The sequence below is a fragment of the Amia ocellicauda genome, chromosome 3 (assembly GCF_036373705.1).
Source record: "Amia ocellicauda isolate fAmiCal2 chromosome 3, fAmiCal2.hap1, whole genome shotgun sequence".
Classification (NCBI taxonomy): Eukaryota; Metazoa; Chordata; class Actinopteri; order Amiiformes; family Amiidae; genus Amia; species Amia ocellicauda.
Window position 1 is genome coordinate 15,939,835 of NC_089852.1, and position 24,376 is coordinate 15,964,210.

Consider the following 24,376-nt stretch of genomic DNA (forward strand, 5'->3'; position numbering starts at 1 on the left):
CAATGAAATAAGTAAATGTCCTGTTGTCATGTAGTCGGTAAAACAGCTGTAAAATAAGCAATATATATGAATAATTGTAACCACACACATAGGCACGGTTATTTGAATAAAGTGTTAATAATCTCTGGGGAACCCTGTCCCAGCGAGCTGCAGTAACGGCGGCCGGGCGGACCTGCGTGCCGACAGCACTTGTTGTAGCCCGAGTGCCTGAGCGCGATGAACCCGGAAGTGAAGCTGAAGCCGAGCGGTGGGTTTTGCCACGTCTGAGAGAGGGAGGAAAACTGAAGCAGTTGGAGTTTACATTTAATCCAAATTACACATTTATATATTGATATTTTATTGTTTTCCATAAGAACAAATTTAGATAGTCTGCAACGCAACAATGGTGAGTGAATCTCGTCCTGCGTTTCCCCGATAGAGGAAGCTTGGCCAGCTGGCTGTAGTGCCAGTGGTGCGTTTCAAGTTTTTTACCGGTATAGTGTCTCATCCATTGAAATAAAAGATTGGGATATCGTGTATGTTTATGTTGTATCCATCATCGGAAAGCTTTCGAGAGCAATTTCCAGCGGAGTATAGGTTCAGATGAAGAGCTGGATCACGCTGTTTGGTTAATACCCTTGCCACGTCTTACGAGGGATGTTGGACTTTGAGAGACCGGGCGTATTAATTAGCTTTGAAAACCTAGGAGCTTGTGTGTTGTGTTTGATTCCGATTTGTTTCAAAGCTATTAATATAAGAGGCTTCTTGACATCCATCGTTAAAGGATACACTCGTGTCATGTTGTTGTATATGTTGTATGTTGTATAGGCTACTTGTATCACTTGACTATGGGTTACTGTAAAACTAGGTTCGCAGTACTGTACATATGGCAATGCCCCCTGTTGTGTACATGTTCACCAATATAACTCCTTCAGGTAGCTATGGCCTACAGCATTAATATTTTGTCTGTTGGTTTTTCCTCCAGGTCTCCGTTATTAACACCGTGGACACGTCCCATGAGGATATGATCGTGAGTATATTTATTTGATGATACTCTTTTGAAGTAGATGCTTTCACATTATGTTGCTGCAGTGACACTGTGTTATACTGTGACTGAGTGTAAGATTGCATTAGTGTTAATCTTAAGACTTATTTCTCTGCCCTTTGTTTGATAATGGTGCAACAGATTACAGACTAAGCAGATGTCACTAAACAGACTTTACCCAAAAATCAGCAGTGTACAAAAGTAATAAGAAGGTCAGAACATAAGAATGGCCTCCTCTCGTTTGTAAACATTCGACCCATTGTGCTTGTTTGTTATCCATTAATAACTGAGTGATCCAAGGATCCTATCCAGTCTATTTTGAAATGTTCCCAAATGTTCAGCTTCAACCACATCGCTGGGGAGTTTGTTCCAGATTGTGACAACTCTCTGTGTGAAGAAGTGTCTCCTGTTTTCCATCTTGAATGCCTTGAATCCCAATTTCAATTTGTGTCCTCGGGTGCGTGTGTCCCTGCTGATCTGGAAAAGCTCTTCTGGTTTGATGTGGTCGATGCCTTTCATGATTTTGAAGACTTGGATCAAGTCCCCATGTAGTCTCCTCTGTTCCAGGGTGAAAAGGTTCAGTTCCTCAGTCTCTCAGTAGGACGTTCCCTTCAGACCTGGAATAAGTCTGGTTGCTCTCCTCTGAACTGCCTCTAGAGCAGCGATATCTTTCTTGAAGTGTGGAGCCCAGAACTGTCCACAGTATCCAGATGAGCTCTAACTAGTGCATTGTACAGTCTGAACATTACTGCCCTTGTTCTCAATTCTACACTTTTGACAATATACCCTAACATTGTTTGCCTTTTTTATTGAATTTCATCTGCCAGGTGTCGGCCCACAACTGAATAAGTCCCTTTGAATAGCCTGTGCTGCCGAGATTGTATCTGCTGAGTGACATATTTTAGTATCATCTGCAAATTTGACAAGTTTGCTAACTATCCCACAGTCCAGATCATTAATATAGATTAGAAAAAGCAAAGGCCCTAGTACTGATCCCAGTGGAACTCCACTAACAACCTCACTCCAGTTAGAAGCGACTCCTCTAATCGACACCCTCTGTTTCCTATACATCAACCAGTTCATAATCCATCTACTTACATTACCCTGAATGCCTACAGCTTCCAATTTGAGGAGGTCTTTGGTGTGGAACCTTATTAAAAGCTTTTTGAAAATCTAAGTATATCATATCATATGCTTTCACATGATATACAGCTGCAGTTGCATGTTGAAATAATTGGAATAGATTAGTAAGACATGATCTGCCTCGTTTGAACCCATGCTGACCATCTTCAAGAATATGGTTTTCATTAATAATAATAATTTTCTCCAACATTTTACAAGGTGCAGGTGAGACTGATTGGTCTGTAATTTCCTGGCTCAGTTTTGTCCTCTTTCTTGTGGATTGGTTTGACATTTGCTGTCTTCCAGTCGGTTGGCACATCCCCTGTTCTAAGTGTCTTTTGGGATATTTTAGTTGGCTGCCTATAAATATTTTCCCTCGTTTCTTTAAGTCCTATTGGAAATGTACCATCTGGCCCAGGTGATTTGTTTGTTTTTAATTCTGCTAGTGCCTTTACTACCTCCTCCTCATTTATCCTGATCTCTGTTAGGGTTTGAATGGACTGATTGTTAACCTGTGGCATGTTATCTGTTTTTTCTTTTGTAAAACCCTCTGTGAAATTCTTATTTAGAACATTTGCCACATCTTCGTTTTCCAAGATACTTCAGTTTTTGCCCTTTATCTGTTTCACTTCCTCCTTTATTGACCTCTTGCTGTTGTAGTATTGAAAAAAGCTCTTTGCATTAGTTTTAGCTCCAACAGCTATGTTTCTTTCTATTTCCCTCTTTGCTTTCCTGATCCCTTTCTTAAGATCTCTTTGCAGTTCAGCATATTCTTTGTATTTTATTTAGTCTCTATCCATTTTGTATGCGCTATACAACATTTTCTTTCTCTTTATTTTTTTGCATACTTCTATTAAACCATTTTGGCCAATGTTTTTTGGTCCTCAATTAGCTAAGTTTTGGTACAGATTTCTCCTGAGCCTGGTTGGTTCCCTGACAAATTGAGTTAGAAAGCAGTCATTTACCATCTTAACCATTTCTATTTCTGCTTCTGTAGTCCCAGCTGGGCTTTCCCAGTCTGTTTGGGAAATTGAAATCCCCCATTATAGCTGCCACATCCTTGCTACACACAGTCCTGATTACTGTACAATGCAACATCTTTCTGAATATCTGAGTCTAGTTAGTTCCTACCACTAATCTTCCGGATATTTTATTCAAATGTTTAACACAAAGATTCTGTTTCGTTACTAGGATCTAATTTGAGTTCTTCTGCCTCAATGTCATTTTTGACATAATGCTACCCCACCACCTCTTCGATTGTCTGTCCCTCCTAAACTGTGTGCATCGTTTCAACTTGTATTCATTCCCATTGTTTTCTGTAAGCCATGTTTCTGTCACTCCTACAACATCATAGTAACACACCAGAACTGTGGCTTCTAGGTCCAACATCTTGTTCCTTATACTCCTGGCATTGAGGTACAAACATTTCAGGACTTTCCTACTAACAGTTTCCCTAGGTTTTTTTCCTTAGTGGAACATCTCCCATTGTCAGAGCTCCCTGCCCCCCTGGTCCCTAGTTTAAAAGATTCTCAATTTCTCTACACATAAGCTCTCCCAATGCGTTAGCCCCCCTTCTTTTTAGATGTAGATCGTCCGGTTTGTACAGGTCCCGTCTATCCCAGAAGAAAGACCAATGCTTCATACATCTAAAACCCTCTTCCCTACACCAATATTTCAACCATGTGTTAAACTTTCTAATCTCTGCCTGTCTCTCTGGGCATGCACGTGGTACCGGAAGTATTTAGGAGAAAAGTACCATGGAGGTTCTGCTATTTAGTTTCTTTCCCTTCTCTTTAAATTTGTCTTGCAGAACCTCTAACTGCCTCCCTCTTCTGGGGGGAAGTGGGCACCATGCTACTCTGGTCCTCAACTGCCCTCCTATCACCCTCTGGGCTGTCATTGTCCAACTCAATGTCCAGCAGTTGGAACCTGTTGGGCATTTCTTGCTCTTGGGATGCCTCTAAGGGTTGTGCGCGCCCTTTTCTGTGGTTATGACTTACTGTAACCCAGCAGTTCTCTACATTGTCCTGCTCTAAGGTCTCAACTCTCCTAGGTTTTGGCATGCACACCATCTCTCTCATGGGCTGAATGACTAGTTCTTGTATATCACTAATACAGCACAGTTCAACAAGCTGAGCCTCAAGATCACAGACCTTGATCTCTAGGATTTCAACATGCTGACAATGTTCACAAATTAAATCTTCTTGAATGAGTTCATCCAGGAAGGCAATCATTCTGCAAAAGTGTTTGTATTTGCCCATCAGTGCATACAGAGTTCCCTCTGAAGCCTAGACAATGTTTAGTCACATATACATAATCGAACATCCTGGCATGACAAGTTTTTGACAGGTTTTCTGAGCAACATATAATTTGAGTCTATTAATTTAAATCGAAATACTGGGGGGGTGGGGGGGTGTATTGTCTATCTATTTTGGTCACTAAATGATACAGAAACAACACAAAGAAGCATGAAAATATGTATTATTGAAATAACAAGCAGACAGAAAAACAAACAAATTGATCCAAGAACAAACAGAAGTACTGTGTGTGACATCATTGAATGGTCGGACACATTGCAAGATGAACAGACCAAAGATGGACAAAATAAGCTATATAATGGATCTCAAGAGATGAAAAAAGACTTAGAAGAAAACCATGTAAAATATGGAAAGATTAAATTAAGAGATTTGTTATCGTGACCTGGAAATGAGATGCTGTACAAGTAGAAACATTTCTGGGGAGGCCTTCATCTAGCAGTGGATCGATTAAAGGCTGCTGTTGCTGATGTATACATGTATGTAAAAAAACAAATGTATATATTTTAGACAATTTTATCTTAAACATTATTTTGATACTAAACAACACATTGTGACTGAATCAAATCCTTTAGATAAAGTCAACTGTCTTCCCTGTAGGGACACAAAATACATTTATTAAATTAGTGGAAAGTTATATAGCCAAGATTCTAAACAAATGTCCAACATCTTATCATAATGTTAGTCAAACAGAAAGAAAAGCTATTAAAGATTTGAGAGAAAATGAAATAGTAATTCAATCTCCAGATAGAGGAGGGGCTATTATTATTCTGAATACTAAGGACTATGTTTGTGAAATAATGCGACCATTAAATAATACAGGGTTTTATAAATTATTAACAGCTGATCCAATTGTATAATTAAAACAAGAAAGCAACACTGTCCTTCAAGATGCATTGGAAAGCAACTTAAACAAAATCAGTTTGAGTTCATGAAAGTAGAATTTCCTATAACATCAGTGTTTTACACATTACCAAAAATACATAAGAACCCTACAAAACTGCCTGATAGGCCCATAGTATCGGGTAATGGGTCTGTCTCTGAGTCATTAAGTAAATTTTGGATAATTTTATTTAAAAACTCTTCATAGACTTACCTTCCCATCTGTCTGATACTCGAGATGTAATTAGATTGCTTTCAAATTGTGTAACTCCTCCACAATCTTTCCTTGTTTCTTTTAATGTCAACAAGTTTGTACATTAACATTACACATGTGTGGGGTTTGGAGGCACTATCATAATATTTTGAACCCCAAATAGATGGAATTCCTATGAACTTTCTATTAGAAATAACAGAATTTGTCTTGAAGTCCAACTATTTCTTGTTTAATTACAAGTATTATTTACAATCTCAGGGTACAGCCATGGGTTCATCATTTGCCCCAAATTATGCAAATTTATATTTGGGTTATTGGGGAAAAAGGATATATTAATGATTAAGCCTCCAATCTATTATGAAATGTTTATTTTTGGAAAAGATATATTGATGATATAATCTTACTTTGGACTGGTTCTGTAGTTGATTTGATGGTGTTTAGCAATTATATTAACAGTACTTATCCCACTTTGAAATTCACTATGCAATATAGTCAAAATGAATTGCATTTTTTACATCTGAATATCTCTATCAACTCTAATGGTACATTTAATACTTCAATTTTTCGGAAACTGGCTGACCAAAATACGATCTTACATGCTGGAAGTGATCTTCCGCAACATATGATCAAAAACATACCCTATGGTCAATTCATACGCCTTAAAAGAGTATGTGGCAATTAATCTGATTATGAATGTAAAGCTAAAGATCTCCAGAATCGGTTTCAGTTAAGGGGTTACAAAAGTGATACAATAAAAACAGATTTTAATAGAGCGAAGATTTTAAAACGAGAAACACTTTTGGAAGCGTCAAAAAATAGTTTCAAGGGAACAAGGTATTACTTTTGTAACTAACATAATTATTTGTCTAATGCCCCGTTTCCACTGGACGCGTTTGTTTTGTGTCGGTTAACTTGCTGGTGCTGGACGTGTCCGTCCCACTGAGGACACCAGTCACTGTCACAATTGGAGGTGTGTGTTTGACTGAGACACAGGAGGAGATCAGACACATTGTGTCGGAAGATATAATCTCAAGTGCCGTGTGCGATCACGAAGAAATTACAGTTTATTAGCAGCATGGAGTGAAATCCACGTACAGAAACAATGACTGATACAGTTCATATCCGAGTGTATTAACACAGACCGGTGCAGCGCCTGACTAGTTCCAATAAACTGAAGGATAATAATCGCATCAGCAGCCGACGGTATTAATATTGAATGACAGCTGGCCGTGTTCAGGCTGTGTGTTGAGTGTGTGCAGGACAATCCAGAGACAGTCATCCTGAAGGAACACGATTCATTAACGTGCGCCCATTTACAAGATAAATGAATGAATAAATAAATACAGCAGATCTGGGTTTCCCTCTAAAACATTAAGGACTGGTTTAATAAATGCGTCCATAAACGCCATGACTGAGACGCGCACTTCAGTTCAATTAAAGCTGCTATATTGTATCCGGATGATTAATGTGAAACGTGTGTATTTTGTTCCAACTGTAACTTGCCCTGGTTAAGGACGTCTGATAAGTACATTATAAATAATACGGCAAAAAGTATCGTTTGCAGTTACGAATCTGCAGAAAGAGTAATAAGTTAAGGGAGTCACGCTGTGCCATTTCAAACACATATATACCAGCACAAATGATGACGATAATAATAATACATAGCAAACATGTAGTTACTGTTGCACATGGAAACGTATTCTTATGTGAACACGCTTGTCTGAATATAATGTCGTCTCTACACGTTCAGCTCTTCCTAATATGTCTGAACAGAAACGTGTATTTATTGCGCTGATTACAATCATGTAAAGCAGAAATAATAAAACAGACACAAAGTCCTCTCTCGTCAGGCTGTGTCGCTCGTACTGTTGATCTCTGTCTGTTTTTAACACGAACGCAAACCAAACCCACAGAGGGACGGATCACAGCGGCCTGCTTTACACACAGCTCTGCGACTGCGCACGACACGGCACGACAAGCCAGCGGATCCGAGGCATAATACTATTAAACATCATTTTAAAACATTGGAAAATGCTGGGATGTGATCCTCAACTAAAATCCTTTATTCCCTCTACTCCTAGATTTTATGTGAAGCGTGGCAGTAATGTTAAAGCGAACTGGTTAAAAGATTAACTGAAAGGGAATTATCCTTGTGGCAGATTGTTCTAATACATACACTACAAAATATTTTACACATCCACATTCAGGACATAAATCCTCAATTCAGAATTATATTAATTGTAATTTTACTCATGTAATTTATATGCTTAAATGTCCTTGTGGGCTAGCATATATAGGACAAACCGATTAATTGAAAAATACGTAAATCAGAACATAAACCTGCTATTCGCAATAACAACAGCCAGACATTATATAAAAAAAAATGAATCATGTATCACCCTCAAGTTTGAAATTTGTGGCAATTGAAAAAATAGCAGTTCCATTAAGGGGATGGAATATCATTAAACATTTGCTAAACAGAAGCGTTTTGGATTTTCACTTTAAAAAGAATGGAACCATATGGGTTAAAGGAAACTCTGGATCCAAGTTCTTTCTTGTGAACCAGGGCTCTGGAATGTGATAGGTTTTTTTGGGAAATTAATTGTTCGGATTTGAGTCTTTCATGTGGAATATGGTGAGAGATCATGTTTATATGAAAATAAATTGTCATTATTGTTGGGATGTAATTGATATTAATGTTTTTTTCATCATCTTTCCAATATTAGGATCAATATATCAAAAGCGTGCAGTTTGTGCATTAATTAAAATGGATATTGGTATTTGACTTGATATTTGATTAATTTTGTATATGATTGGTAAGATAGGCCCTTTGTATATGTGGTAATTGAGTTAGCCTATTGTGATTTGCACTTGTTTGTAACTAAAATAACTTATATATGCGTGTGTGTGTATATATATACAGTGAGGGAAAAAAGTATTTGATCCCCTGCTGATTTTATACGTTTGCCTACTGACAAAGAAATGATCAGTCTATAATTTTAATGGTAGGTGTATTTTAACAGTGAGAGACAGAATAACAACAAAATCCAGAAAAACGCATTTCAAAAAAGTTATAAATTGATTTGCATGTTAATGAGGGAAATAAGTATTTGATCCCCTATCAATCAGCAAGATTTCTGGCTCCCAGGTGTAACGAGCTGAGATTAGGAGCACTTTCTTAAACTCTCTTAAAGGGAGTGCTCCTAATCTCAGCTCGTTACCTGTATAAAGGACACCTGTCCACAGAAGCAATCAATCAATCAGATTCCAAACTCTCCACCATGGCCAAGACCAAAGAGCTGTCCAAGGATGTAGACCTACACAAGGCTGGAATGGGCTACAAGACCATCACCAAGCAGCTTGGTGAGAAGGTGACAACAGTTGGTGCGATTATTCGCAAATGGAAGAAACACAAAATAACTGTCACTCTCCCTCGGTCTGGGGCTCCATGCAAGATGTCATCTCATGGAGTTTCAATGATCATGAGAACGGTGAGGAATCAGCCCAGAACTACACGGGAGGATCTTGTTAATGATCTCAAGGCAGCTGGGACCATAGTCATCAAGAAAACAATTGGTAACACACTACACCGTGAAGGACTGAAATCCTGCAGCGCCCGCAAGGCCCCCTGCTCAAGAAAGCACATGTACAGGCCCGTCTGAAGTTTGCCAATGAACATCTGAATGATTCAGAGGAGAACTGGGTGAAAGTGTTGTGGTCAGATGAGATGGGATTCCAGCATGACAATGACCCAAAACACACAGCCAATGCAACAAAGGAGTGGCTCAAGAAGAAGCACATTAAAGTCCTGGAGTGGCCTAGCCAGTCTCCAGACCTTAATCCCATAGAAAATCTGTGGAGGGAGCTGAAGGTTCGAGTTGCCAAACGTCAGCCTCGAAACCTTAATGACTTGGAGAGGATCTGCAAAGAGGAGTGGGACAAAATCCCTCCTGAGATGTGTGCAAACCTGGTGGCCAACTACAAGAAACGTCTGACCCTCTGTGATTGCCAACAAGGGTTTTGCCTCCAAGTACTAAGTCGAAGGGGTCAAATACTTATTTCCCTCATTAACATGCAAATCAATATATAACTTTTTTGAAATGCGTTTTTCTGGATTTTTTTGTTGTTATTCTGTCTCTCACTGTTAAAATACACCTACCATTAAAATTATAGACTGATCATTTCTTTGTCAGTGGGCAAACCTACAAAATCAGCAGGGGATCAAATACTTTTTTCCCTCACTTTGTGTATATATATATATATATGTATATATAATTACACACACGTTAGCGGGCAGAAAAACAGATTGCATAAGAGCTAATGGCTATGAATCTGTGGCATTTATTGTGTGTGATGGTTAGGGCTCTGGATACAATTGCAGCTGAAACACTGCTGTTGTACCTTTACAAAGATACTTTGTCCAGATTGCTCCCATAAAAACTCTGCTAAATTATTGCAGTTTATTAAATATTAAATTGATTGTGTCAATGAAAGTGTCAAATAAGACCTTTTCGAATGGTCTATTCTATGCAATCCTACAAACTCAGTTGCACTGATTATACATGATCTCTGTGTGACTCCTGTGCACTGTGCCCTTTTCCTAGCATGATGCTCAGATGGATTACTACGGCACCCGACTGGCCACCTGCTCCTCTGATAGGTCTGTCAAAATTTTTGACGTCAAAAACGGTGGCCAGATCCTGGTGGCTGATTTAAGGGGGTGAGTGTCTTTGTCCTTCTTGGATCCTTTTCTGTTCTATCCAGTCACCGTAAAATTTGAACAAATGCAGGTTTTTTTTTTTTTGGTAAAAGCCATGATTGTTTTTAATTCAAGATGTTATTTTCTTTGATTATTTTTACTTGGAGGAGTGAATGCATAATCTTAGCTAATTAGAAAGTACACATTTTAATGATTATAATTTTAAATAACATACATATTTTTGTTTAAGTTTGAGCGTTTAACATGGGACACAAACCAGGAGAGATGAGGGATACTTCCGTTGAAGTGAACAGATGCTTTGTGAACACCAGATACATTTTCAGATGTATTTGGAGCTTTTTCTAACCAATGGTCTTCTCGATTACCTGCAGCCATGAAGGACCGGTCTGGCAGGTTGCATGGGCTCACCCCATGTACGGCAACATCTTGGCATCCTGTTCCTACGATAGAAAAGTGATCATATGGAAAGAGGAAAATGGCTCCTGGGACAAGATGTATGAATACACAGGACACGATTCTTCAGGTAATCAGGCAAACACCACATGCTGTGCTGCATGTGTGATGATGCATACACAGATGCATTGATCTTATCCCAATCCTACACTTTTTCGTAGTCTCTTTGCAATGCATTAGAATTGGATTTAGATTTTATCTACCTTGCTCTGATATTTTGTTTGGGTTTTCCAACAATTTTAGCACACTAGTATGCAAATATGTTTTTGTTTTCATGAGCTAGAGATGTCTGTGTCTTTACGTATCTGAATTTGTGTCAGTGTGAAAGCATTGGAGAATATTCCAGTGTTGGCAGTTTGTAGAGACCAGGTGGTGAGGGTTTTGCACTATATGGGTAAAAGTTCCTGCAATGTGAATGTGATCTTGTGGATTGGCGTGAACCTTCTGAGCATGTCTCTCTGTGTCTCTCCTGCCCAGTGAACTCGGTGTGCTGGGGGCCCTATGACTTTGGCCTGATTCTGGCCTGTGGAAGCTCAGATGGGGCCATCTCATTGCTCACCTACTCCGGGGAAGGACAGTGGGATGTCAAGAAGATCAGCAACGCACACACTGTGAGCACCTTCCTCTTTGCTTTCCAGACAGTCCTGTTTAAGCTGAGGGTGACATTTGTTTGAAGCTGCCATATACCTCTGGCACGCAAAGTAGAGAGCTTAGTTTCTGATTCAGGTATTAAGGACCGGGAATGGGGAAAAATGGGAGAAGTCTAATTGCAGTTCTGAAGTTCTTTATGGTGTTTGACCCTTTTCTTGTATCAATAAGTTGCTAGCATTTACATTTCAAGCTTAAAGGTGGGGTATCATAATTATTCACTTTTATAATACTGTTGGTAAGACAAGACTAGGCTATCTGTGTAGTTTTTATGTGTAGGTTCTAAGGTTAAGTGTATAAAAAACAAGTCTGAAGTGACACCTCTGAGAAAAGTCCAGCTCACTCGAAGCTGCGTCTCATTTATGTGTGACGTCACACCAGGACAAGCTCACAGTCTCTAAAGCAGTTTTGCTGCGTTAGCGCTAATGAAAAAACGTTACCAAAAAATAATAAGAATAAAGCACCGAGGGGAGAGATACTAATTGGGTGTATAATATATGGTTGCATCCAGGTACATAACAGTAGCATGTCTGCATTATTAAAGCCATACAAAAACGTATAGTGAAGAAATGAAAGACAAACGAGAGGTCTTATAAAATGAATGTGATTAACATGTCGATTATATAATGTAGAGTGGATTGATTCACAATTTGAGGTTTCATAATTCACGTGCATGGAGGCACCTGGTTTAATCTGTCTACTGAAATTGATGTAATTCCATCTAAACTCTTCCACAGCCAAGCTAGATTTTATTTTGCTGTCATTGTCTTTGAAAATTAATTCAACTGAGCTGAGGCAGTCGGTATAAAATGCAAATAAGGTCAGGCAAAGCAGAGTTGTCAGATATTCCCTTGCAGTGCTGTATTGTGTATTGCAATTTATTATTTTTTGTTTGTTTCCCAATTTTCATTCTAATGGTGTGTCAGTGAAATAACTGAAGTTAAGATTTAAATGGCAAGTCTGCATCGGTATGCATCTGAACTCCTGATTGCCTCGTCTCTTCTGGCACCATGAGAGATTGTTAAGCAGGGTGCTCGGTGGATGATTAACATCTAGGTGGCTGGGAAGTTTATCTTCATTCAGATGCATAGTCAAATCTCCTTGTGAATACAGTGGAAGTTAGACGAGCTGCCTTTTTTTGTCTGACTTAAAATGGAAAACAACAACAAAAAGTAATAAGGTATTGAAGTTTGTAATCAGTCACTCAAACTGCTTCTTAGAATTTATAACCTGAATTACACTCATGTTCCAACCACATTACAGGGAAATGCTGCAGTTGTGTGAGTAGCATTGGCATCACACACCTTGACATTTTGTCAAAATATAACTATTTTAGCTTTTGAGAAAACGTCTTGTTTCTCACTGTAGTTTGTTATATCCGTCTCTGAGGATTATAACACCTTCAGATGTGAGAAGCTGAAGATCGCACTGTTGTAATTGGAGCAAGCAAAGGGAAAGCCATATGATTCTGCTGATTGGGTGGTAGCTGTTTGTGTTTTTTTTATTTTTTTTATTGTTTTACTGTGTTTACTGCTTTGGTTTGTGTTCCTGCAGATCGGCTGCAATGCAGTGAGCTGGGCTCCTGCCGTGGTGCCTGGCAGTCTCATTGACCAGCCGTCGGGACAGAAACCCAGCCTCATTAAAAGATTTGTATCGGGAGGCTGTGACAACTTGGTCAAGCTGTGGAAGTAAGTGTGATGGGGACGCGGATAGCACAGGCACCGAGGACTGCACTGGCAGTGTGGAGGCGGCAATCCGATCATATTGCCCCCAAGATGTGGCACACAGTGGGCAGATAATAGAAGTTCTATAAATCCAGATGTTTCATCCCCTGCACGAAGCACAGTATTCTGGTGCAGTAAGGGAGATCAGAATAAGAGCTTTTTCCAGTGAAATGCTATTAGCACTGTTGCAAGCATTATTTATGTCACTGATGGATCATTTTCAATGGTGTGAATATTTCCTTCAGTATCTGTCGAAGTAACAGCATTGCCGCCAGAACCTGCCATGTGAAAATGTGTTTTGTTGGTTTTTCTTTTTTTGATGAAGACAAAAGGTTTCTCATTATCACCTTTAATGTATATACACCACCATAAAATCCCTGTGAGGACTTGTAATTTACCTAACAATGTGTGCTTGAGCTTTACGCTTTTGGTCTGCGAAGAAATTGTGTAAATTGGTGTGAAAGGCCTCCAGAGTGTTTGTACTTGTCCTTGTTTGGACTGTGTGTTTTTTCTATAATTTTCTATTATGTGGATGCTATATAATAATTCGGCAGGCCAACTCTTCTTACGAATAGCAGAAGGCAGTTTGTAACTGTGATTTGGCTTGGCTTTGCAGAGAGGAAGATGGACAGTGGAAGGAGGATCAGAAACTAGAAGCCCATAGTGACTGGGTTCGAGACGTGGGCTGGGCCCCTTCAATAGGCCTTCCCACCAGCACCATCGCCAGCTGTTCACAGGTAACCTTTCAGCAAAGTGTCTTCTGTCATGTATTAAAGAGCTTGCCCTTGAGCACACTGTGACTTCTACAGTCTGGCTGGAGTAGAAGTTCATGCCCATCAGATTAGGTGTCCTAGTGATAACCTGAAATTGGTCTGAATGCTTTGGCTGGGCCTAAATCGCAGTTGCTAGCTAGTTCCTAGATCTAATCCCAGATGATGCCGAACTGAAGTTGCTTAGTACTGGTACTTTGACTTCACCAAAGTGGCCATAAACAATACCTGAATACGTGATAAATGAAAATCTGTCGAAAGATTACCAACATCACTCAATTCTTGTAGATTTCATCAGCATCTATCCAAAAGTATCTTTTGGCTGATAAAAGTTGTGCTACATTGAATCTGTGGCCAACAAGGCTTGTTCAACACCTCCCTACCATAAGAAACAATGTGCATCTTGACCTGTTATGAATCCCATTGACGGCAACTATAGCTTGTGTATCAGAAGTAGACGGTTGTTGCTGGTTTCACATGAGGGCAGACAGAAAAGGGAACTTGATTTCAAACTCCAGGATGTGTGCCTGACTTTAGGTTGTGCTGAAACTGGAATGCCTGTGCTAGAACTGGTGCCATATCTCTCATCAGCCAGGTCTTTTGTAAGCTATGAAATGTGCAAATGCTTGTTTGCGTCCAAGAAATCCTTGCTGTTGTTTGGCTGGCTTCCATGTTTTGAATGCCTTTGTGCCATGTGACACTATGTGCATTACTCCCCAGGATGGGAGGGTCTTCATCTGGACGTGTGACGACCCAGCAGGAAACGCCTGGTCAGCGAAGCTTCTTCACAAGTTCAACGACGTGGTGTGGCACGTGAGCTGGTCCATCACGGGGAACATCCTGGCCGTCTCGGGAGGAGACAATAAGGTTTGATGTCTTCTCTTAAAAATCATTAGGATTTTCTTTTTCTTTTCTTGTAGTGGAAGACCACATGTGTTTTAGTTTTGATGCTCACTCTGCTCCATTTAGTCTGACAGGCTTCTGCATTCTCGGAAGCACGCTAACTTGAAAGTCCTCCTGTATACCAAAAATATATTGGTACCCCAAAAGCAACTTGAGAGAAACTTCTTGGGAGTTCTGCAGTTCTCGGGTTGTTTAACCCCAGCTCAAACAATGTTGTTTGACTCCTCCGGTATGTTTCCTTTTGTGGTTGCTCCTCTTTCCATGAAAATTAAGCTGACGCTGACACTACTGTACAGATGTGCAATGCTCAGTTTTGGACGGGTGTAATCATTCTGGCAGTATTATGAAAGGTTAATTCATTAAATAAAAAAAAAAGTGTATGCACAGAAAGAACATGGCTGTCTGACAGGGATTGTGCTGCTTTATAGACATGGAGAATATTAAAGACATCTGTCACTTTCATATGTCTTCCATTGACAAAATGTAAAGATCGGTAATGACTGATGCGATCCCAGCCAGCAGTTAGGTTGGCATATGCTAAGGAAGAAAGTGGCATGTCCCTAGATTAATAGAAAGGCATGCCTTGAATTTGATTGATGTCTATGCAATGAGGGAGTAAATTATCACATGAAACTTTGAAAGTTACATATTTGTGTTTAACTGTGAGTATTATTACTTGATGGATAAAAGTCTGATGCAAATGAACACTAAACTTTAATTGTACCTCTTTTGGTATGGGCTGCACGCTCTATATTGTCAGAAATGCTCAGTGAAGGGGGAAGAACAAGTTGATTTTCACCGTTTAACAAAAACTAAATCTGTTATATTAGCTCTTCACAGCACAATACTAGAGTTTGAATAATGAAGTGTAGAAACCTGGCTTTGGATACCACTGAGTAACAGAAAATGATTCCTCAGCACAAAAAGTACAACAAAAATACCTTGAACTGCAGTTATTTCAATCTGATTTTCAGAATACTTTCTAGTCCCTTAAACCCTGAGCTGGAAGTCAGATAATTAACTTCTTGTCTCATTTGTCTCTGCTCTTTAATACTTCAGCCTGTGCTTTTAAGTTTAGTCTGTAATCTCTGACCAGTACACCTGCCTTGGAACCTTATAAGAACCCATTCAATTATCTTGGTTTTAAATTGGGGAACTCTTAGCAGTTGAATTTTCTGGCTACCAGACATTCTGTAAAGACTGATTAGCTCTTCACGCCATGGAAGTAAGCTCCCCATGTTTCACGATGGCCTTTGAGATATCCGCGTTAAAGTCATCACTTGAAATACCAAACCATAAATAAGTCATTTGGAGCATTAATTATGCAGTTGCGTACAGTTTAAAATACTGTGGAGGGTACAGAGAGGCAAACTCGTTATTCTCTTTGCGCCTCCCAATTCCCTGATTAAAATGAAGCCTCCGACAAGCCAAAGAATAAGAAACAGTGAATGTGTCTTGCCGCTAATGGGGTTTGTTTGAAATTGAATTGCCAAATAGACGAGATGCAACAAATTGAAAAGGCCAGGTGGATTACTCTGAAATGCTAAATGGATGTGAAGCTCTATTTATTCCACTTTTGTGAGTTACGGGCCCTGCTATTTCACAAGACAAGTGTTCGGTATTTCAAATTTTAAACGCTTTAAACACTACATGCGTGGGTTTTTCTGCATGCAAGGAAGCATTTAGACATTTGCGCTGATGCGTTTGAACTTCTGGTTTGAGATCCAAGACTTTAATTTTTTTCCCCTTTCTGCTTCTGCTTTAACTGCTTCTCAATATAAGAAAAAGGAGCTGCTCTCACTTTCACAGTAATATTTTTTTTTCCTCTGCCAGGATGTGGTTCTACAGACAATTTTATGCAGCAGAGTGCCTAGATTAAAGCAAACCTGTCATAATAGTCTTTTCACATCTGTTTTTCCCCCTCTCTAAGATGGGCAAAACCTGTAGAAAAAGTACTATTAGTCTCCATGGTCATAGCTCACATGGGAAGGATGAAAGTTGAGGAATTACTATATGTGGGTGGAAGGGAAGGGGGGTAGGTTTTGTTCTGTTAGCAAAGGAAGGAATTAAGACTCCCGTTGCATTGAAGTTCTCTGCATTTCACAGTTTTACAAGCTGTGACCTCTTGTAGCATCTCTGAAGTGGGATTTTGAACTGCGTTCGCGCCTGTGCTGACTTTTTCAAAACGTGTCGAGCATGAAAAAGGCAGCACCTGCTGAGATGGCTTACCTATAGCACTACACTCTTCAGCTGGTAAAAACATGACATGAATTGAACAGCTGTGCAGTCTTCTTTCTATCCACGCAGTTGTTAGAGGATGAACAATGACCTAAATAATCACGAATGACCGAAGTGGAATTCCTGTGGACTCTCCTCACTGCTGTGCTGCCACCAGTGTTAATTTCGTTGATGAATTTGATTATGAAAATGTTCATCAACAACTGTTTTTAATTTTAGTTAAGATGAAAATCGGACTAAAATTATCCAAAATGACGATGATGACTAATATTTTTGCATTTTCATCTGAGAAAATACAACGAGATGAAATTATCACTCATAAAATGAAACTCCCAGCAGCATGACTGTTACTGACATGCAGTGTAGTTATAATGACTGAACACAGCTGGGATCTACAGCATGGAAAGTTCTGGAGAATTGCGTTCTTGTAGCGCAGATGTTCGCAGTACTGTGCAGAATTACAGAGATCCCATTGGTGGAGCAGCGCAGATCTGTGGAAATATGCGCTACATGAATGCAAACCACAGAGTTTTAAGAGTGCGATCATTTTCTCCAAAATAAATAGATATTTGATTAGAAAGACAGTGTTCCATGAAAGCTAGTTACGTTGTCTATAATGTTACGGTTATTATTAACATAACGGTATGCAAACTGATCTAAAAAAAAATAAAAAAAAATAGCTAGGCTACCGAGCATGGTCGAAACAACTGGTTTGTTCCTAAATTGTGAGAAACCATTCATTCAGTACTTAGAAGAAAGTCATCTGTAGTCTGGGAGTACTTCAGTACAATGAGAAAACAAAGAAAACGTAAGATAACTGAAGGAAACTAAACGAATGTGTCTACAATATGACTGGAAAAATACAACTAATTTGAAGTGACATCTGAAGAGTGAAATCAATCATATTCCATTTGTAAGATTTAAATGTAAGTCTCTGATGTGGAGTAATAGTTAAGATTCCTTATGTCTTATTAATTTGTTTGTTACTTAAATTGTTTTCTTAAGTAATAAGTTGCCGCACAATTATTGTATGTATTTTAATGCTAACAAATTAGAGCGGTCTTAATTCTAAAATTAAAAAGGTACTTTAACCTAATTTGTTTAATATTCCAATGACTAAAACTGAATTAAATGTTGTTTTATTGACCTAAAACGTGCATACAATAAATAGCATGACTAAAACCAATGTCATTTTAGTCGACTAAAAATAAAGAAAAGTGTATGACTATATCTCATAGACATTTTTGTCGAACTGACAAAGACTAAATCAAAAACTGATACAATTAACACTGGTTGCTACCCTCTATGCTAAGAGGAAGAATCCCAACATCACCTTTCCAGGCTGAACTTCCAGCAGTGCTGCAGTGCTGCTGTCAGGAAGACTCCCACGTCTCTGTCACATGCCATACGAGAGCTCAGTTACTGTTGTTTTCCCCAGAGCTTTAAGGGAGGACTGGCATGGATGCAGTGTTTTTTGTTTGTTATTTTTTTTCTTCCTCCAAGTTTTGATTTGTGTACACATTTCAGAATGCACTCGGTGACTCATGCTCTCTTCTGTGCAGGTGACGTTGTGGAAGGAGTCGGTGGACGGCCAGTGGGCGTGCATCAGTGATGTCAACAAAGGTCAAGGAGCTGTGTCTGCCATCACAGAGGGCCAGCAGAGCGAGCAGTGATGGGGGTTTGAGTGTGACCCAGGCACATAAAAAATGTAACTTCGAATCCCTCCTGCCCCCTCACCCCCCCACAAGCCAGAAAAGGGCAGGCAGCGTTGGCCTCCGCCTGTGTCGATGGAATACACTGTTCATAGCAGAATCTATAATTGCAGCACATGGTATCCAACCAAGACATTCTCTCTTCGTTTTGTATGCGTCCCCTCTGTTGTCAGAACAAACCAACAGTGCTGATAGATTTGATTCAGCCTTAATTTCCTACGGGTGCCCATCCACATCAGTTTGTATCTTTACAACGTCAAATGTTTGGCCGCCCCCTCCAACACAAGAAAATTATAAATAAATTATCTTTATAAAATGTTTTTTTTTAATTGTATTGTTTAGTGTTGTTTTTTTAGTGCTCAGGCTCCAATCTTTGCAAAGTCTAATAAACCTATTGATAAAAAAAATAAACAAACAAAAGAAAACAAACAAGTTTGATGTGTGTGCAGTGTGTAGAGAAATCACCTTAATTGTTTGAAATGTTAAAGTCTGAGATTCTTGATGTAGAGTTTTCACTGGAAAATTAAGTACTGTAAACATCCATAGTGGATATGTAGAGCAGGCAGTTTGACATCTCCATCAGAGAGAAGTCTCAGAATATCAGAGCTTAGTCAAGTTTATTCTCTGTTAGAACTTAACCTTCAATATCAAGAATTCGTCTGCTGCCAAATCCATCATACAGTATTTGTGTGCTCTTTAACAAATCCGAAAAGGAGACTTGACTTACTTAACATGATTTTAGACTTCAAAAAATACCACCACACTGCAAAATTTCTGGTCAATATTTCTAATAGTAAAGATGTAAAAGTCAGTGGCATTTTATGAAGTGTTGAACACATGTATATTCATAGTATAGTCAGTCTGTGAACAACCAGTTATTTTGTGTATATATGTAAATTTTGTTTCGGTTCCAAAGACCAGTTAATAGGTTCTTATTCTTAGCCCTGTTATATTTTTAGATTTATGTGTTTTTTTTTGTTTTTTTACTGATGTGCAAATGGAAATGCAGGCAATTTGAATCCCAAAGCAACATTTAATTAAAATTAAAATTAAAATATTGCTCTTCTGCCCTGAGGATATGACTGTTTTCACATTTGCCTCGGGAGCTCAACAAAATTACCACAACCAAAGACAAAAAACAAACGAAACAAAAAATAAATAAAATCATACTGGATGGCTGCCTGTGACATTTTCACTTTTAGGCAGTGCTATGTTTAAACTGATTTGAACCAGAATTAATTTTGTCAGTGTTGTTCTTCTAGTATGTTAGTTTCTTATCCCAAACAAATCGAATCTGTATTATTTTAACTTGCCTTCATTTATGTCAGCACATTCTGGCAACCCCAAATACATTGATTGCCATACTTTTAGGTCCAGCCATGTAGCTTGAGTGAGACTATTATCTATAACTGCACTGTTGGTTTTTGATCATTTCTTTCCCAGAATGTGCTTGAAGAACAGTATGCTCCTGTTCATTGCTGAAGGAAAGTGAGTGATTCTGTGTGAGCACAAGTACTTTATGAGAAAAATGAAAGCCTTATTTTTGGCAGGCAATGTGGCTTCTGCTGCTCAAGATTTCCCTTCTGACTGTTTACTGCCATAAGTATTCTTCTCCAAGTTTCATCTGAGAAACTACGCTGTAGCCTCCATTTAAAACCACAGTGTCTGAGCACTGGGCGATATGCGGTGATCAATTAATATAAAGCAGATCTACCAGTTCATCAGTCTGGAAGTGTGGAGTTGTTTTGTCTTCATAGTCATGTTTTCCTGTCACCTTTTTCTAGACATGATCACATTGAACAGCTCCTGTTGGATAAATTATATGGGACTATAATAATCATGAAAACTGAATAAAGCCTTTTAAAATGAATACACTCCAAGGTTACAGGGTTTTCTATAGGCTTTTTGAGGGATTGTTAAAAGTGTTAACTGCAAGATAATAGCCTTTTGAAGTTGGCTTCGTTTCCATAACGGCAAGAATTGTGAGCCTGTGAGCGTCAAGGCCGATGGAAGCGAGTACTCTATGGAGGGGGGGGGTGATTAATATCATTAACTGAGATAAATGATTTGAATGGAACAGAATTTACTACTATAATTCTATCCTGCCTTATATGGATATTATTAAAGACTGAGGGACTAGTGGACAATGTTATACAGGTTATATAACGGAGAAAACAAGCTCTTAAGATCATACTCAGTGGATTTTATTTTAAGCCATTACATTGCACATGAATAACTTGGTTTTCCTCTTTAAGGGTTTTGGGAATCGCTTTCAGGTGTTGTTTCTGAAGAGTTTCAGGGTGGATATTTATGTTTGTAATACTAGTGAAAGCCACAAGAGGATGCTCAAAATACTGCTTTATTGAAAGAAGCAGCCAACATTTTTTTTTAAATACAGTACAGTACATTCTCTGTAATATCTGTAATTTCAGAACTATGTCCTCAGGTTCAGTCCTGGAACTATTTTAAAACCCTGGTTATTTTGTTTCAAATAATAGGACTTCCTGATTCATCTCTTTCATGGCTCATGTTTAAGAGAATGGGGGTTTGAAAAGGAGAAGGTTGAGTTTATTACACTTTGCAGCACAAATCTATAATCCTGGTCCTGGAGTGCCACAGCGTCTGCAGGCCTTCATCCCAATTTCGATTGCAATAACTAAACCGAATCCATTGTTATTAGCTTAGTCAAGATGAAAGGGATTTTATTGTACTGACTGAAGTCACCTCGAAATGGACCGGCCCACGCCAAGAGAGGATATGGAAATAAATCCAGTTCTTCAATGTAAAATATTAAACCACTGGTTTATGTAATGATGCAATGCACCCCCCCCCCAACTATGAGCAGAGCAAAACAAGTCCAATGTCAGCTTAGCCTTGAGGTACAGTTCTTCACATGATGCACAAGACAGACATCCAGAAAATGGCAGTTCTCTGTAAATAACGTTCTGTCTTTGTCATTTGTGGAACATTTGGGTGCATTACTACACCACATACCTTAATTGCATCGGCTTATTTGTTAATTGCTGCTTTACAGTGGGGGTCGGGGAGAGATATCTGTGATTTCATGCTGTTTCATTAGGCTAAGGTGTCTGTTCATAATTACCTGCTAGTAGGTAACCACCATTCAGTTGATGACATTCAAGTCATTTAAAATTGAACCAGCACAGAAAAATTGGAAGGCTGTGTTTAGTAGCAGGGGATGCTTGAGATAGTTGTTTCCCACCCTGCTGGGAGCCTTGAAGAGAGATGCCCTGGGGATGGTGTCGAGGTAAATTAAGTCCTGACCCTGTATGCATCAGATTGATCTGTATGAGCTTGTGTGACATGTATTTCTATGACAGAATTGTAGTTTGAAGTGGTCAGAGAAGGAGGTGTGTTTCCTGGAGGCAGATTGGAAACCTCCTGTTGGCAAGTCCAACACTCTAAGGTCCTGCTAAAGATGGAGTTAATCTTTGATGAGTGTCTTTACTGAATGTCACTGCCCTATATACAGACAGGTGACAAATTAAAGTAAAACCTGAATAAATGACTGAAGGAACATAACAAATGCAGATGCTTCCAAAGAGGTGAACTGCATGATACAATTAAGCAATTAACATCCTATCATGCTCTGTGGCATGTATAAAAATGCTGAGCAGGCCCAGTTGACCTTGATTTTGGATCAAGATGGCAAGAGGAAAGGATCTAAGTGGCTTTGAAAGAGGGGTCATTATTGGGGCACGAATGGCAGGAGCTTCAGTCACAAACACTGCTTCAACTGGCTTGTGTTCTGGACAAGTGGGCGAGTCCATGTGTGGCGACACCAAGAGAACGGTACAGGCCTGACTGCTTCACCCCCCCTCAGTGAGGTGGTCCGGAGGCTCTGTTATGCTGTGGGGGGCATTTTCCTGGCATGGTTTGGGTCCACTTGTCCCCTTAGAGGGAAGGGTCACTGCATATCATTACGAAGTGTGTAAAGAGTGATCACCTTTATCCTATGGTGACACATTTCTATCCTGATGGGAGTGGTCTCTTCCAGGATGATAATGCCCCCATCCACAGGGCACGAGGGCTCACTGAATGGTGTGATGAGTATGAAAATGATGTGAATCATATGCTATGGCCTCCGCAGTCACCAGATCTCAACCCAATTGAACACCTATGGGAGATTTTGGACCGACGTGTTAGACAGTGCTCTCCACCACATCATCAAAACACCAAATGAGGGAATATCTTTTGTAAGAATGGTGTTCATCCCTCCAGTAGAGTCCAGAGACTCGTAAAATCTGTGCCAAGGTGCATTGAAGCTGTTCAGGCGGCTCGTGGTGCCCCAACACCTTACTGAGACACTTTATGTTGGTTTTTCCTTTAATTTGTCCCCCGTTTGTATATAAGCCATCATCAGCCTTACAAACGTTGGCTGTTGTATATCATGGTCAAACTAGTGAAATCATGGGGAGAACGATACAAACCAGGTTAAATGTAGTGAAGCAAAGTACAGGCATGGTGTAAATATAAACAAATGTGCTGTAGCCAACTTCCATAATGGTATGTTTAAGCATGTTATTTATTAGACCAATATTATATGAAAATACATTGAAATGTTTCGTTGTGACGGTGTGAACAAAAGCCTGTCGCTTTGTAAAACCTTAAATAGTATTTGACTGCTGTGCAATAGACAATCCGATTTGTCTCCCTGCTTTGTAGCAATAGCTTCTTTCTTCCTGGCCCAGCAGCAGCAGCACTCCAGCACCACTAGAACATCAATCTGCCACGGAGTCGACTTTATGAATTCCAATTGATGCAGAAAAGATTACCTGCATTCAAAACATGTTGATGCTTTTAATTTTTTTTCCTGTGTTATCCTTTGGTGCTCTGCCAGTCATGAGTTCCTTCCTGCTTGTTTGCAATAACGATTACAGAGTGAAAACAAATATTACTTGCCACTTAATTTGGGATTTTTGTATTTATATGTCAAAAAACATATTGACTTGTTTTTTGGTTGTGCTGTTTTTTGTTTTTTTCTGAGCAGAAATGTAATTCCCTTTCACAAGTGCAATAACTAAGCTTGACACTGCTGCAGACTGAACCTGATAGCTTATTATGGCATGCTAATGTGCCAAAGGGATCTTATTATATTAATGTAGAACTTCATTTTCTTTTACCCAATTTAGAATACCCATGTAGTTCACAGCAGGATCCCAGGTGAAGTGTGAACACTAGGAGTGATTGCATTGGAGTAATAACTTACATTGTTATACAAGAACACATACTGAATGACAAGAAAGAAAAATGAGAGGCACATTACTGAAAAAGCTAAAGCACCGCCTGATGGTGTGTACTTTTTTGGGTGTGGGATTGGTGGGACTGTAAGATTACTTAAATTATAAAGAACTAGATTCGGCAGGAAGGGGAGAGACTTTCAGTGTGAAGGGATCAAAGTGCCATGCTTTGCCTAACTCTAGTCACTGAGTTCCCTTCAATACATATTAGCCTAGAAAAAAATAAATTGAAAAAAGGCAGGATTTGTTAGACTGAGAAGCGGATCTGTGGCCACATGCAGGCAGTACTTGTAGAAGCCGGAGAAACCAGTTATGATTCATGTGTGAAAAGGGCAAGAGCAGGAAAGAGCCAATACAGTACAAAAGAAATTCAATTCACTGAAGTGAAGT

General features: G+C 39.3%; 1 protein-coding gene across 1 annotated transcript; it reads left to right on the plus strand.

Moving 5' to 3' along the window:
• Positions 1-217: 217 nt before the first annotated feature.
• sec13 (SEC13 homolog, nuclear pore and COPII coat complex component) lies at positions 218-19,054 on the plus strand. Its single transcript, XM_066698314.1, has 9 exons — positions 218-385; positions 965-1,009; positions 10,162-10,277; positions 10,649-10,800; positions 11,208-11,341; positions 12,933-13,066; positions 13,719-13,839; positions 14,593-14,739; positions 18,576-19,054. Exons 1-9 carry the CDS (start codon positions 383-385, stop codon positions 18,684-18,686), a joined length of 963 nt encoding a protein of 320 aa, XP_066554411.1. The 5' UTR covers positions 218-382; the 3' UTR covers positions 18,687-19,054.
• The last annotated feature ends 5,322 nt before the right edge of the window (positions 19,055-24,376 follow it).